This window comes from Equus caballus, chromosome 17 (assembly GCF_041296265.1).
Source record: "Equus caballus isolate H_3958 breed thoroughbred chromosome 17, TB-T2T, whole genome shotgun sequence".
Lineage (NCBI taxonomy): Eukaryota > Metazoa > Chordata > Mammalia > Perissodactyla > Equidae > Equus > Equus caballus.
The window spans coordinates 43,154,865-43,170,329 of record NC_091700.1 but is presented as its reverse complement, the minus strand read 5'-3'; the positions used below and the strand labels follow the sequence as shown (position 1 = coordinate 43,170,329).

The following is a 15,465-nucleotide window of genomic DNA, read 5'->3' as shown; positions in this document are numbered from 1 at the left end:
CTAAATCTTGACTCAGCTCTCCAGTTATTTTTATTGGATAACTATTAGATATAAAATCAAACTCTTGAGGATCTTGATGCGTATTAATAAAATGTCCTTCAGTTGACACTGTTCTGAGTTTCAGTATTTTCAAAATATGTTTGTTGGAAAGTACTACTTTTGCAAAATGCTTATTCTTGTCTTATGCCCATTTTTTTTTCTTTATGTTTTATTTCTTTTTGGTGATTGGCTGGATAATACTTTTCTTCTGTATTAATTTTTAAGCTGCTGTTCTGAGCCCTTTTCATAAGACTTGTCTGAATTTTCAAGAAAACACATCAGTTACAGATGTTACATTGTACATTGCCTTTGGAAAATAAGGCCTGAATCTCAAGAGAGCAGTCGGGGCTGGAAAGCAGGATGAGCTATGTGAATCCTCTGTACGGTAGTGATGAGGGTGTTATAGAAGTGGATGAGATTGCTGAGGAAAACAGAGGGTGGTGGAAAAAGTCCTTGGAGTTAGGAAAAAATGAAAAAGTCGTGAGAGAGAAAGAAAAGAGAGTGAGGATGTTAGAGTATTTTAAAAGGTAAGGAAAAAAGTTCCGTTACCACAGCTTCAGATACTGCATAGAGATCTTTGTGAATGAAACCAAAAAACGGCCATTCAATTTAGAAAAAGAGGGATCTTTGAAGACTTAGAGAAGAGCCTCAGTAGAATAGTGCTTGTATAGTGAGCGTATGTGTCCAGTGGATGCAGTATGTGTATAATGTGAGAGTGTGTATGGGGAGTGTGTGTGTGAATAGTGAGAACAGTGAGAGGTTTGTATGTGTGGTGAGGACAGTAGCTTGATAAGGTCCAAGGATAGAGGGATAGGTTATTATTATTTTCTTAAGGTGATAGACACTTATTTGTGAGCAAAGGGGAAGGAGCTCTTAGAAAACTGTTAGAGAAATTATAAAAGACAGGGGGAGGAATTAATAAACTAGGTCTTGAAGGAGATGAGAGGCAATGTGATCTGAAGTGGGAGGTAGGGGGCAGATTAGAGTTGTTAATTTGAGAGTGGAGGAAAATGTCCATTTGTCAAAATCAGAAGAGAAGAACAACTTATAAATGAAGATGCAGAGACATTTTAAGGAAGACTGGAAGATACGGGAATTAGAAATTATTTGATGTGGAGAAGAATGTTGAGGCTTTAGGTATTGTGATTCTTTAATCTTCTCAATAAAATAGAAAATAAAGAGTACATAATAGTAAAATAGTTAAGAGTACAGAACTCTTGGTGGGGTGATGAGAGTAAGGATTATAGTAGTGAAAATGTTAGGAACATCAATGCAGAAATTTAATAAGGAAATATTCTTAAAGAAATGTAACAATACTAAATTGAGTGTTAGGAAACTTGGGTTTTAGGTCTGTGGTGTTGACTGGCTGTGTTGAACAAGTCTCAACTCTAGTTTTTAATTTCTTAATCTGCACAGTGAGAGGTAAATCAGATGACCTTTTCAGATCGAAAAATCTTGAATCAAACTGGACTAAAAAAGAATAAAACACGTAAAGCTACAGGAATCAAGATGTTGTAGTATTGGTGAAAAGAAAGACAAGTAAGTCAATGGAACAGAACAGAGAATCCAGAAATAGAGTCCACACATATATAGTTAGTTTATACACACAGAAGTGCAAAGGTAATTCAATGGAGGAAGGATATTTCTCTCAATAAATGATGCTGGAGCAATTGGACATCCACATACAAAAAATAAACTTCAGTCTTTACCTTGCACCATTTATAAAAATTACCTCAAATGAATCATGGACGTAAACTTGTAGAAGATGATATAGGAGAAAATCTTTGTGATCTTGGGTTAGGCAAAGATTTCATAGGTAATACTATCGAAAAGAATAGAAGAATAGTATTCTTCTATCTATAAAAGAATAGTATTGAAGAGAATACTATTGAAAAGAACTAAAAGAAAAAATTAATAAATTCAGCTTCATCAAAATTAAAAACTTATACTCTTTGAAATATACCATTCAAGAAAATAATAAGCCCCAGCCTGGGTGAAAATTTTTACAAAACACGTATCTGTTAAAGATTTGAATCCAGAATGTGTAAATAACTTACTGTTCAATAAGACAAATAACTGAATAGAAAATTGGCAAAAAGATTTGAAAAGACTCTTCACTAAATAAGAAATGTGGATGTTAAGTAAGATTTGAAAAAATACTCAGTGTCATTAGTCCTTGGGAAAATGCACCACCACACACCTGCTAGAATGGCAAAAAACAAACAAAAACTAAGTGCTGGTGAGGATCTGAAGCAACTGGAACTCTTATTCATTGCTTGTAGGAATGCAAAATGGTACAGCTATATTGGAAAACAGTTTGTTAGTTTCTTGTAAATTTACATTTACATTTAACATAGAAGTTAGCCATTCCCCAACTTGGTATTTGTCTAAGAAAAATGAAAACTTACATCCGCTTAAAGACATGTAGTTGGATAGTTAGGGCTGGGGTTAGTAGCCTTATTCATAACATTGTATTCAACTCTTGGCATGGATAAACAAATTGTGGCATATTCATACAGTGAAATGTTACTCAACAATTAAAAAGAATAAATACTAATAGTTACAACAATATGGATGAGCCCTCAGAAGTATTATGCTAAGTGGAAGAAGCCAGATGAAAAAGGCTACAGACTGTATGATTTCATTTGTATGACATTCGGGAAGAAGAACTGAAAATATGTCAACTTCCCGGGGGCGCGGGTCGGGGGGTCAGTAAACCCTATTTCTTAAAAAACGAAAACAAAAACACAAAATTCCATTATTCCCCAGGATAGATATTTATGGTATGGAAAAGGTCAGATGATGGATAGTGTTGAGACTGATGTGGTGTAGTGGAATGAGTGCTACATTCCCTGATAATAGTAATGCTGCTGCTGCTAGTTAACTCTGATTCATTGCGTACAATGCCAGGCACCATGCTGATTACTTAAGAGCATTCTCACTGTTAATTTTCATGATGACTCTGTGCTTGGACATTGTTGTCATCCTATTTTAGTAGAAACTGAGGTTTAATTAGACTTAAGCAAGTTGCCCACAGATACACAACTAGAATATATATTCAAACTCTTGAATGTTTGACACCAAAATCCATGTTCTTAACATAAATAATAAGAGTGTAAGTCCCAGGAAGACAGGGAATTTGTTTTTGTTTCTCTTTTTACTGCCGTATCCCTGAAGTCATAACCATGGCAGTTGCATAGTGAATATTTCTTGAAAAATTACTAGAGATCTCAAATTTTGGAAGATAAAAACAAACTGGAAGATACAAAGAAACGTATATGAAAATAAAGGTATGGTTTTTAAATAATATTAAATTTGGTGGTTAGACTGATTTTTTTCATTTAGGCGTTTATCATATCAAATGACTTTGTGTTAAATTGTCTTGTCTGTGTCCTAATAAAATCTGCTGTTTTAAAAAGCGAGCAAAATGCTTATAGAGTAGAATTTTGTAGTTGATTGTAACCTTCATGGCTTTGTAAATTTTTTCCCTCTAGCAAATCTTGGTGGCATCCAGGTATAAGATGAGACCAAATGGGATATTATTCATTACAACTAAAATGCAAGCCCTTTTCATATAAATATATATATATATAATCTTAAATACTTTAATTAGAAATTCTACTGCTAGGACTCTTCTAGTTGGAATTCATCATTTCCTTTGCATAGATACACAAAAATATTTGCATGTGAATGAATCATCCAGTTTTGTAACATTGGTCTCATCTGTAATCTAGTTTCCCCTGAAGAACAAAATCAAATATAGATGACTAAAATATTTAATATTTAATAGTCAAATTTAGAAGAAACGTTTATTTTTCTTCCATAGATAAACATGTAGGAAGAAGAACCACCACTTTATCTAAATATAGAGTTAATTGGAATGCAGCTAGAACAACAACAATAACAACAGGCTTTATAAATCATCTGAAATAAAGAACACATTTTGCTCTTAGGAAAGTTTCTCAGGTCCTTAAAAATCAGAAACTATTTATGTAATGTTTCATTTAGGAATTTTATCATTTCAAATGAACTTGTGTTGAATTATGTTGGCTATGTCCTAATAAAGTTTGCTGTTTTAAAAAATGAGTAAACAATGTACTCAGTTTTAACAACTTTAGTTACTTCATTTCCCAACCTTTAAAAGAGTAGGAAAAAAAAAAAAAAGACTTGAGTTGCTGAAAGCAGACACATTGAGAGCAATTAGGTTCGACAGGGATAGCCTGAGAGCAAAGAAGCAAACCAAAAACATGATGAGAAGTAAGTAAGCATAAGAATTCACAAAGCATGGTAGTTGGGGTTATTTATTATAGAGACAAACCACCTTTTTTAACATCTTAGTAGTTCCTGAGAAATTGACCATATTAGTATAAACACATATACAAAAGTTGATGTTCATTCGTTTTATTAGAATAGAATGTACTTAATACTTAGTCATTATAACACTCAAGCAATGTATACTTTGTATGTTCAGTTTCAGAAATAGTAAGTATGTAATACAGTTTCGAAATCAAATTTGTTGAGGTATAGTTTACATATGTTAAAATCACCAGTTTTAAGTGAATAATTCAGTAAGTTTAGGCAAACATGTTCAACCATGTAAATACCACCATTAATATATAGAAATTTTTGATTACTCCAGAAAATTCTCTCCTCATTTGTAGTCATTCCCCAACACCTCCCTCCTGTCCCCAGGCAGCCACTGACTTTTCTGACATTAAAGATTAGTTTTGCCTTTTCTAGAATTTCATATGAAAGGAATCACATAATATGTACCTTTTTGTAACTGGCATATTTTTCTCAGTGTAATAATTTTGAGATTTATCTATGTTGTATTTATTAATACTTTTCCTTTTTATTTTTGAATAACATTCCATTGTATGGCTATACCACAACAATTTATCTATTCATCTGTTAGTAGATATTGGATTGTTTCTAGTTTTTGGTTTTTAGGAATGAAGCTGCTATTAACATTCATGTACAAAGTTTCCATTTCTCTTCGGTGTAAATATCTGGAAGTGGAATTGCTAACTGTTATGGAAGGTATATATTTAACTTCGTAAGAACTTGCCAGGAGCCAGCCTGGTGGTGTAGTGGTTAAGTTTGCATACCCTACTTTGGCGGCCTGGGGTTCACTGGTTCAGATCCTGGGTGTGGACCTGTACACAGCTCATCAAGCCATGCTGTGGTGGTGGCGTCCTACATACAAAATAGAGGACGACTGGCGCAGATGTTAGCTCAGGGAAAATCTTCCTCACCAAAATACAAAGCAAAACAAAACTTGCCAAACTAGTCTTCCAAAATGGTTGTACCATTTTACATTTTCACCAGCAATGTTTGAGTGTTGCATTGCTTTACATCCTCATCAACCCTTGATATTGTCAGTCTTTTTAATTTTAGCCATTTTGGTGGGTATATAGCTGTAATATAAGTTTTAAAGTATTTGTTTCTCAAGTAGCTAAAAGTAAGGAAAAGTTTAGAGTTGGACAGTGATAAGCTTTTTATTATCTGTAAAATTTGATAACCCAGAACAGTTCTTTTCTGAAAGCTTTTATATAATTGAGATTTTAAAACAATGTAAAATTGCATCACATACTTTTCAGCTCTGTCGTAATCTCCAATGAAGAGTAAGCAAGTAGTTCCAGTTGTTTAACAGAATATCAGATAATTTGGTATTTCTTTTGTTTTCAATTTAATGTAATCCAAATTTTACATACAAAACTTACATTTTTAGACAGTGATATATATTTTTAGGGAAAATAAGTATTCTAATGATAATGAAAAAATATTCCAATGATAATGAAAGCCATCACTCATTGAGTACTAATTATATGCCAGGCATTATGCTAAGGTCTTTCTGTATATAATCTCATTTAATTCTTACAAAGTAAGGTGTGTATTATTATTTCCGTTTCACAAAGAAGGCAAATATGGCACTGAAAGATATGAATTTCACAAGGTTAAAAAATGCTTGAAACAATAGACTCATAAAAGAATGAATGAATTAGGACTGAAGGAGGATAATAAATTTAAAAAGTGGGCTTTTTTTTAAAAACAATTTATGTTACGGACTATAAAATCTTTTAACTTGACTTTGATGACATTGGATTATTGAAAAATGAAAATATTTACTTCAAAGAACTGACCCCTAAGTTTTCCACAGTAAGTTGTAATTTAACTTTTTGATCTTCCTAGAAATTTTTTTGCCTTACAATATAAAATTTAAGTGTTTGTTATTAATGTAGAATTAAATGCTCTCAAGTGTATGTCATCATAAGGATTTAAAAGCACATTTATTTTGTTATGCTGAATAAGAAAAAAAATCACATACAATTTTAACACAGTACCCAGTGTGTGAATGATTTAATGAAATATTTAAACCATTTTTTTTTTTTTGTTCCCAGGAAGGTTATATGCAAAAGAAAAAGGAACTTTGGGGAATCTGTATCTTTATTGCAGCAGTTGACCTAGATGAGATGCCCTTCACTTTTACTGAGCTACAGAAAAACATAGAAACCAGGTAAAATTTCTTACATCAGTATGGACCTCTGCCATTAAAGAAAACTGCTTGTGAACATTCTCACTAGACTTCAGAGAATTAGTGAGAAATGCTAAAATTATATAAAACATAAAGGATTTAGGTCAACTACTGAACTGTCGTTTTCTCATGGAGACCTTAATGAAAGTGTATTTATGCTGTACTTTCTTAAAAATGTAATAGTTGTGTCCTGGGAAAAATTTTCATCATGTCTCTCACTATCTGTAACCTTCTTAATTGTAGCTGTTGATAAAGTGGACAAAAAAGGCAAGGACTTATAAAGTAGACTTATTATATATTAAAATCTTTATAAAGGTAGTGTGAGTCTATCTTAAAGGAATTTAGTTAAAATTTATTAAATTTTAAGATTTTTAAATATGTGCATTATATACTTTATGAGATTATATATTCAGTTAAGTATTCATTACAATACTTGGCCCCAATAGTTATTTAGTTAATATTTGTTTTTGAGCTCATATGCCTTATAACAAGAGTTTAGTAATTTATTTCCAATAACTCATGAACTTTATCTTGAGAAGCCTTCTGGAACTTAGTCATTTCGTTTGCAGCATATTTATGAACTGTAACAGTAAATAATTTTACCAGAAAGATAGTAGTATATGTTTCTTCTTGGATAAACTCATCTGGAATTGAACGTAATTGGTGTTTTATTTAAACAAGATAAATTAAATTGTTGCATTTTTTGGTAACGCTTTTTCTTACTACCTCTAAGTAAAATGTGGAAACAAGGGCCTTGTATGTTCATATTTACCTATTGAATTAGAATTGGTTTGCTCTTCAGAGATTTCACAGTTTAACTTTATTAAATAAAATCACCAAATCAAAATAGTTTTTATAAGCTGAAAAGTAATATAAACATATAAGTAAATTTCTACATTAATTTATTTGTTCATTCAGAAAATGTTTTAGCGGCCTCAGAGGATTGGAAAGAATATGGATGTTTGGGTTAAGCTAGACTGAGTTTAAATCTGGGCTCTGTTGTTTTATAAGCTGTAGGACTTGGAGTAGATAGCTTAGGTTCCTCATCTGTGAAATGAAGATATTAGCTACATAGAATTATGAGAGTTAAATAAATTATAATAGAGAGGTATATAGTTCATAGCATCAAGGCCTGAAACACTGTAGGTATTGATGAGATCTTGATCTCTTACCCACCACATGGTCTCCGCTCACAAAAGAAGGAAGGAAAAAAACAAAAAACTGTTAGGCACCATGATACTGTGTTAGGTTCTAATGGTGCAGAGGTGAGAAATAGTCTCTGACCTCAAGAAACTCAATCCTTGGGGCCAGCCCCGTGGCCGAGTGGTTAAGTTTGTGCACTCTGCTTCGGCGGCCCAGGGTTTCGCCAGTTCGGATCCTGGGCACAGACATGGCACCGCTCATCAGGCCATGCTGAGGCGGCGTCCCACATGCCACAACTAGAAGGACCCACAACTGAAAAAAAAAGTATGCAACTGTGTACCAGGGGGCTTTGGGAGAAAAAGGAAAAAAATAAAATTAAAAAAAAATAACCCCAAAAAACTCAATCCAGTAGGGAAGATAAAAATTAAATAGATGACTGCAATACAGTTATATAGCTCTTCATGCAGTGCTAAATAAATTTGATAGAGAAAGGCTATTATGTCATTTATCTGTAAGATGAAAGAATTTTCCCAGCAAAGCTTTTCCTAAACTCCTTTCCTGAGTATTCATAGAGCAACGCTGATTTATAAGTTGGGCATGTCATAAATAGTCTCCCTACAATAAGTATAATAATGTATTTGGTAAAACTTTTTCTTAGAGCATCTCAGTGTTCTGATATCTATCCAGGAATGTTATCCAGACCAGTGCTGCTTAAACATGCTTTGGTGAAGGACTGGTTTCTTTTATTTCCAGAGTGTCATAAACTGATATTTTTAAAAACTATAATATAAATTCATTAATAGAAAAATGAAACAATCATACTAAACACAAGACCAAAGTTTTTATTATTTTCAGCAGGCATAAAATTGTGTCAAATTACCGTAGAACTTTTTAACTGCTTTCTCTTAATTTTTGCATTTATTTAATTATGGTCTGGTCACAAACAGTTCACAGACCAGTTTCAATCCATGGACCACTGCTCTAGACTATGTAGTTATCTACAGATCTATGTGTCTTAATTATGGCTTTTTATGCCTATCTGCCTGCCTGCCTCCCTTTCTTCCCTCCCTTCTCTCCCTCTCACCTTCCTTCTTTCTCTTTTTCTTTCTATAGAAGCTTAAGTTACCCCTAGAGAAAGAAGGCTTTGTGGTAACAATTCGCAGTTTTCATGATGCTCCATGGATAGGTATTGCCATATATCTCATAAAAACTGGAACTGAGAGTAGTTCTTGAGTAAATGCTATTGTAAGATTGATTCTTTTTCTCTGGATGTATCTGTGCATTTGCCTGATTCTCTTTTATAGTCAGCATCCTGATCATCTACTCCATATCATTTCTATTCCTTATTTATTTGCTTTTCCAGATAGCTTGTCGTGGCTACCCGAGTCCCTTTTATATCTCAGGAACTTTTAATAACCTTTGTTTTGGTTCTGTGCACTCTACTGATTATCTGAAGCTTTTATATTTCTAGTTCTTGAGACAAATGTCTTGAGTGGTTCAGCCCATTTTTTGGAAGGAAACCTATAACTCTTTGGTTCCTAGACAGCCTATATGTGGGTCCAGTGACTACCCTTTAGTTCACTTAGCTCCTTTGGAAAAATTCATTAGACAAACTTGATTAGAAATGAGTGTGTGAGGTGCAGTTGATGATTGCTATCTTTAATCACCTATTTTTCAGTAGTGAAAAATGTATATATTGATATTTCAAATAGGTTAATTTTTATAAAAAACAGTAAAGAATGATTTAGTCATTATTTAAACAACTTAAAATTTTTAATCAGTTTTCCTTTTCCCTTCTACAATTCAGTCCTTAAGCCGTTGATGGGGTGAAGTAGATATATGTATGTCTGGTGGGGGAAAGCCACGGGACCAGAGAGGGATGTTAGAGCCAAAGTGGAGTGCGGAGGGCATCCACATAGGGGTGGGGTGGGGGGAAGCTGATGTGGGCTGCTTGGTGTGCAGTGTCAGAGACCAAGCAGGATGTGCAGGTAGCTGGTGTAGGGAGTCATGGCACATGTGAGGTGAGGGCAGTCTAGGGTGGGAAGTCGGAGTCCTACTAGTGTGAGGAAGGTGTCCATTTGGAAGGGTGAGGGCAGGCTAGTTTGGAGAGTCAGTGCAAGCAGGAGAGGAGAGTGCCCATGTTGGGGAATGAGTAGCTTTGGAGATGGAAGGTTGTTACATACAAGGGGATTGATTAAATGAGTAAACAGATTAAAGATAAACAGATTCCAGGTTTCTCACTGTCAAAGAAGAGTTGTAAATATGGAAAGGGAAACACCAGAATGAACCATGTGGTTTTGTGTTGGAATTGGATAAATGGATAGGAACTTATGGTTATAAAAACTTACAGATAGATGTAGAAATAAATACATATGTATGCGTCTTTCATAACTCTTCTTTTTTTCCATATTCTTGACAATAAATAGAAGTGGACGTAGGCATATAGATATAGGGGTGTAGGTTGAGGACTAGATGATGTTTTCCTCTTCAAATTCTAGTAAAATGCAAAAAGTAATTTCTTCCAAAGGATATAATAGTGATTGGGTGTAGAGTTAATAATATTTTGAATTGAAATGTCTGTGCTTTGAAAATGAAATAAAATGAATTCTTTAAGTTACTGATTCACTTTTTTCTATTTTTTTCCTTTGCAGTGTCTATAAATTCTTTGACTTACTAAAAGAAATTGATACCAGTACCAAAGTTGATAATGCTATGTCAAGACTGTTGAAGAAGTATAATGTATTATGTGCACTCTACAGCAAATTAGAAAGGTAAAGTAAAAGTTTTATTAGGATTATACCCTGGTTTTTCACGTCATTGTTCGTGATTAGAGTCCATCTAGGAACATTGACATATTTAGTAAAGTTATTAAGTATTACCCCTTAGATTTATTCACTTTGCTATTAGTTTCTTATTAATTCTTAGCTTTCTTATTTACCTAATCATGTGCATTCTGAATATTTCCTCCAAAATTGACTATTTTACTATCCTTCCATGGTTCTGATTTGTTTTAACAAACTTTAAGCTTAGTTCCCACTTTACCCTTCTCTGTCAGAAGACTTCTAGTTTAAATGGAAGAGTAACCTAAATTAAACTTCTTCCTGATGGTGTTACTTAGTTTAGAAAGAAAACATACAGGCAATGGAAGGTGTATGTGACCTATACTACCGAGTTATGATTTGTATTCCCAGTGGTGGTTTAGAAGACATTTCATTACTGTTCAGCTGGGGAAATGATGAAATGCAGATAAACTTGGGTTAGGTTTTTAATGTGCTTTTTATTCAAGTCCTCACTCCCAGTGGTACAGTCCGTAATTTGGCATGTGCCTGTTACGATGTTCATTTTGGGGCTCATCTCATTTAGGTAAGAGAATGTGAAAGTTAATGTTTTACTTAAATAAGCAGTTGAAAAGGGAGAATGGGAAAAGAGACTTGTTTTAAAATATTCTAGGGGGAATGAGTATGCAGATAGAGCTGGAAGGAAGCATCTTCCCTGGAGGATGCTTCTATTTTTCTTTTCCTTTCCTTTTTGGTTGATATGTCACTAAAAATTCACGGGTCTGATGAAGAATGAGAAAAATGAGAATGAGAAAACTCAAAGATTGGCTTAGGGCTTTTGAAGGAATTTTTCTTGCTCCTGGTTTTTAATTGTGATATGGTAGCATTGACCATCATTATTTTCTTTGGTCCTTTCTTGAATAGAGTAGAAACTCTTTGCAGAGGAAAAAAGGGAATTTTTTTTTATTAAAAAAAATAAGTAATTTGCATAAAGCATGTGAATTAATTGTACAGTACTTGGAAAAAAGTACAGACGGGCATAAATAAGAAAATATGAATCACCCCAAATTTTAACACTGGAGATAATCAGTTTCACATTTTAGAATGTTTCTTTCCTTTGGATATTGTATTACATAGAGTAATCTACTCTATGTAATCTTGTATATATAATTTTTTGTCTTACTTTTTATTGTTTTAATCTAACAGGGACTTTCTAAGTGCTTTTTGTCCCTTAAATTTGTTTACAACCTTTTAACTCATATCTTAAGAGCTTATCCTAAAAATACTAACCTAAATACAAGAGAGCTTTAGAGATTTTTATTGCAATATTATTAAGATCACTGAAAAATTGGAAACAGCCTATTTATGCATGACTGAAGTAAACAAAATATAATTTAAACATTAAATATTATAAGTATAAAATAAAATTTGATGAGGAATAATAACAACATGGGGAAAATGCTTCTAATTTAAATAAATAAAGCAGGATATACTGTGATTATAACTGCAGAATAAACCTAGACACTGACTCATTGAATAAAATGACTAGAAAGAAGAATACCAAAATGTTAACTGAGGTTTTATATGAGTAGCTTACATTTCTAAGGAGGATGTTTTACCTGTATAATAAAATAAGAAAAAACTTCTCTAAGCCAGCATTTAAGAAAAATCTAGTCTGTAAAAACTGGTGCCTCAAACTCTATAGTTATCAGGTTTTTTCTAAATATAGAATTTTAGTTTGGAGTGAAGTCTTGATTTTTTTTTCCTACAGTAATAATTTTAACTGGATACTTCTAGGTTTTTTGCTCTGCTATTTGAGATCAGAAATCTGCTTGGATATTTGTTTCTGTTTTACCTCTTTTCTTTACCCATCAAACCTTCTAGTGTTGCATTGTATTTACGATTCTCCTGGCAACTAAGGGAGAATTAGAAAAGAAAGTTAGAAAGTGTGCTGTTGTGTGGACAATTCTAAGGTGCTTAGGTTCTTCCTACCTCCCATTCCCTCTGTTTTTCCTTTAGGCCACTGTAAACACTGGTTATTTCAGGTTAGTAAATAGGACACAAGATCAGAGTTCTCAAAGAATTTTCTTCAAAACAGTAGTATGATGCCCTATCAAAAAAGGGAGGCTCTAGGAGAGCTTAATTTGAGTCAGACAGATTTGGATTCTAGTCTGGGCTCCAACATGTACTGTGTGATGTTGGACAACTTAAATTACCTAACTTTAGTGGTTAGTTTTCTAATGTGTAAATTGAGTTGATAATAGTGCCATCCTGTTAGATTTTTTAATGTATTAAATGAGATAATGCATGGATGGTGCTGAGTCCAGTGCCTGGCATAAACGTAGTAAATTTTCCATGAATGTTAGTTTTTAAAACAAAAAATTTCTGGCCAGATTTGGGAAAACTTGCATACTGTATATCCCCCTTAAAGAGTCACAATGTACGTTGGCAACCCAAGGTTCTTAGAAGTCCTGTATAATAAAATCTGTTGAATCTGTTGAGTTCAGCATTTCCTAAATTTAATCGTCTAATAATATATGTTTATATGTATATAACATTAATTAAAATCTTCTGGAAGCAGTGTTTTGTGGAATATACTTTAAGAAACTCGAGGCTATCAGCTGTTTTATTGCAGATAAATTAAAAAACTACAGTAAGCATTAAGTAAGTAAGTGACTTAGTACCTGGCTACTTGTTAGATTTTGGGGATACAAAATCATAAGACACTATGATCATCTAGAATCTTATAGTAAATAAATTATTTTTTAATAAAAATAAGTGCAACGATGCATGTGATACACTGTTGTAGAGGATTATATGTAAGAAGTAGAAATTATATAGTAGGCAAAATATTATGTATGTTTAAGGGCAAGAAGGGGGATTATGGGGTGTTTTTGATCAAGAAAAAAACTATAGAAGGAGGCAGTGTCTGAATAGAGTTTAAAGGATAAATAGAAACTCACTAAGCAAAATGTGTAGGAACTGGGACTCAGCATCCTATGCAGAGTGATTACGCTGTGTACAAAGCCAAAGCAGTAGCGTGATGTACTTTGCTATTGCTAATGGCTGAAATATAGGAAGGGATCAGATTGATAGTGAGCTTAGATTTTGCCCTGAAGGTGATGGAGAGTTATTGAATGATTTTAAGTTGGGGAGTTACATAGTCAGGTTTGGCCTTAAAAGGTTCCTCAGGCCTTTGTAAAAGGGATTTAGAATTTTTATTGACTAAGTGTATGAAATAATTTAGTGTTCACTGGCCTTGAAGTGGATCCACAGGGTTTTTTCTATCTTATTTGTACATTTTTCTGAAGAGCGATTGGGAAGATTAACTGTGGTAGCAAAGCCTGTTATTTCAAGGTAGATTGTATGTATGTATAGATATAAGTGTGTGTGTGTGTGTATATATATATATATATATAAATGTGCTTTAGTGATTATGATAACTTTAGAAAAGCTAAACAGATCTAGATATGAATATTAATTTTGTCATTTATTGACTGTGCGAGCTAGGGAAAGATACTTTTCTAAACTCTAATTTCAATCTGTAAAATATAGCTAATAATACTTTCCTTGCAGGATAATTATAAGAATTAAGTAAGATAGTGTTACTGGTTGGCTTGTCTCCTGGCACACACTAAGTGATAATAAATGGTAGCTTTTAAAGCTGTTATTAGCTGCTGCATTAGTGCTGTCCCATAGAAATATAATAATGCAAGCCATGTATTTTAAATATTCTAGTAGCTACATGACAAAAAGTAAAAAGAAACAAGTGAAATTAATTGTAACATTTTATTAAACCCATATATCCTAGAATATCTCATTTCAACATGTATCGTTCACACAAAAATTTTTACACAAATGTTCGTAGCAGCATTATTTATAATAGCTGATAGTGAAAACAACCAAATGTCTGTCAACTGATGAATGGATAAACAAAATGTGGTATATCCAATCATGAAATATTGTTCAGCCATAAAAGGGACTATAAATATAGTATGTGCAACAACATGGATGAACTTTGAAAACATTAACCTAAGTAAAAGAAGCCAGACAAAAAAGGCCCTGTATTCCATTATGTGAAATGTCCAGAATAGGCATATCCATAGAGACAGAAAGTAGATTAGTAATTGCCAGGGAATGGGAAGTGAAGGGATGGGGAGTAATTGCTAATAGGTATGGGGTCTCTTTTTGGGGTGATAAAGTATTCTGGAATTAGATAGTCATGATGGTTGCATAACAAAGTGAATATAATAAAATCTACTGAATGTATACACTTCAAAATGGTGAATTTTGTGTTATGTGAATTATATTTCAATAAGAAAACATGAAACCAGTATGAATGTTATTAATGAGATATTTTCCATTCTTTTTTTTCATACTAAGTATTTTGGAATACTTCAGTGTGTACTTTACGTTTATAGCACAACTTCACTTGGACTAGCTACATTTCAGGTGTTTAGTAGCCACAGATGCTTGTGGCTAACATAAAAGACAGCACGTATTTATACTGAATAATTATCTTTATTCTATGAAGGCATTGTATTCTGGGTTCCATTAAATTACAAAATTATATAAAGCAATGCATCTGATGTTAAACATCTCTTCTATAATTACACAAATTCCTTCTTGATTACTATTGATACTGAACCTCTTAATCTCAAGTTTGTCTGCAATATGAACCAATCACTGAGACATCAGGGCTTGGAGATGGAGAAAAGTTTATGAATTGGCCAAAATGAGAAGGTGAGAGGATAGGTTCTCTCAAATCCACCTTAAGGAAAGAAGAAATCAGGGGTCTTTATAAAGCTAAGGGGCTTAAGAGGAGGAGTTTTGGAGAAACAAATGGGGAAATTGCTTTTCACTCCGGCTAAGCCCTTGGGCAATCATACTTCTGGGTGTCAGTGGCAGCTGGGGGCTGGTTATCTGGTGATCATAACTTCCTTAAAGGCATTCTCTTTCTTCTGCAAAACA

At 33.3% G+C, this 15,465-nt stretch overlaps 1 protein-coding gene across 5 annotated transcripts in view; it reads left to right on the top strand.

The window, feature by feature from the left end:
- RB1 (RB transcriptional corepressor 1) overlaps window positions 1-15,465 on the top strand; it is a 155,265-nt gene that overhangs the window by 22,896 nt on the left and 116,904 nt on the right. For all 5 annotated transcript variants that reach the window (XM_023621589.2, XM_023621588.2, XM_070239710.1 and 2 more), the window contains exons 3-4: window positions 6,441-6,556; window positions 10,369-10,488. In XM_023621589.2, the coding sequence (XP_023477357.1) occupies window positions 6,441-6,556; window positions 10,369-10,488 (236 nt within the window). The remainder of the gene's footprint in view (window positions 1-6,440; window positions 6,557-10,368; window positions 10,489-15,465) is intronic.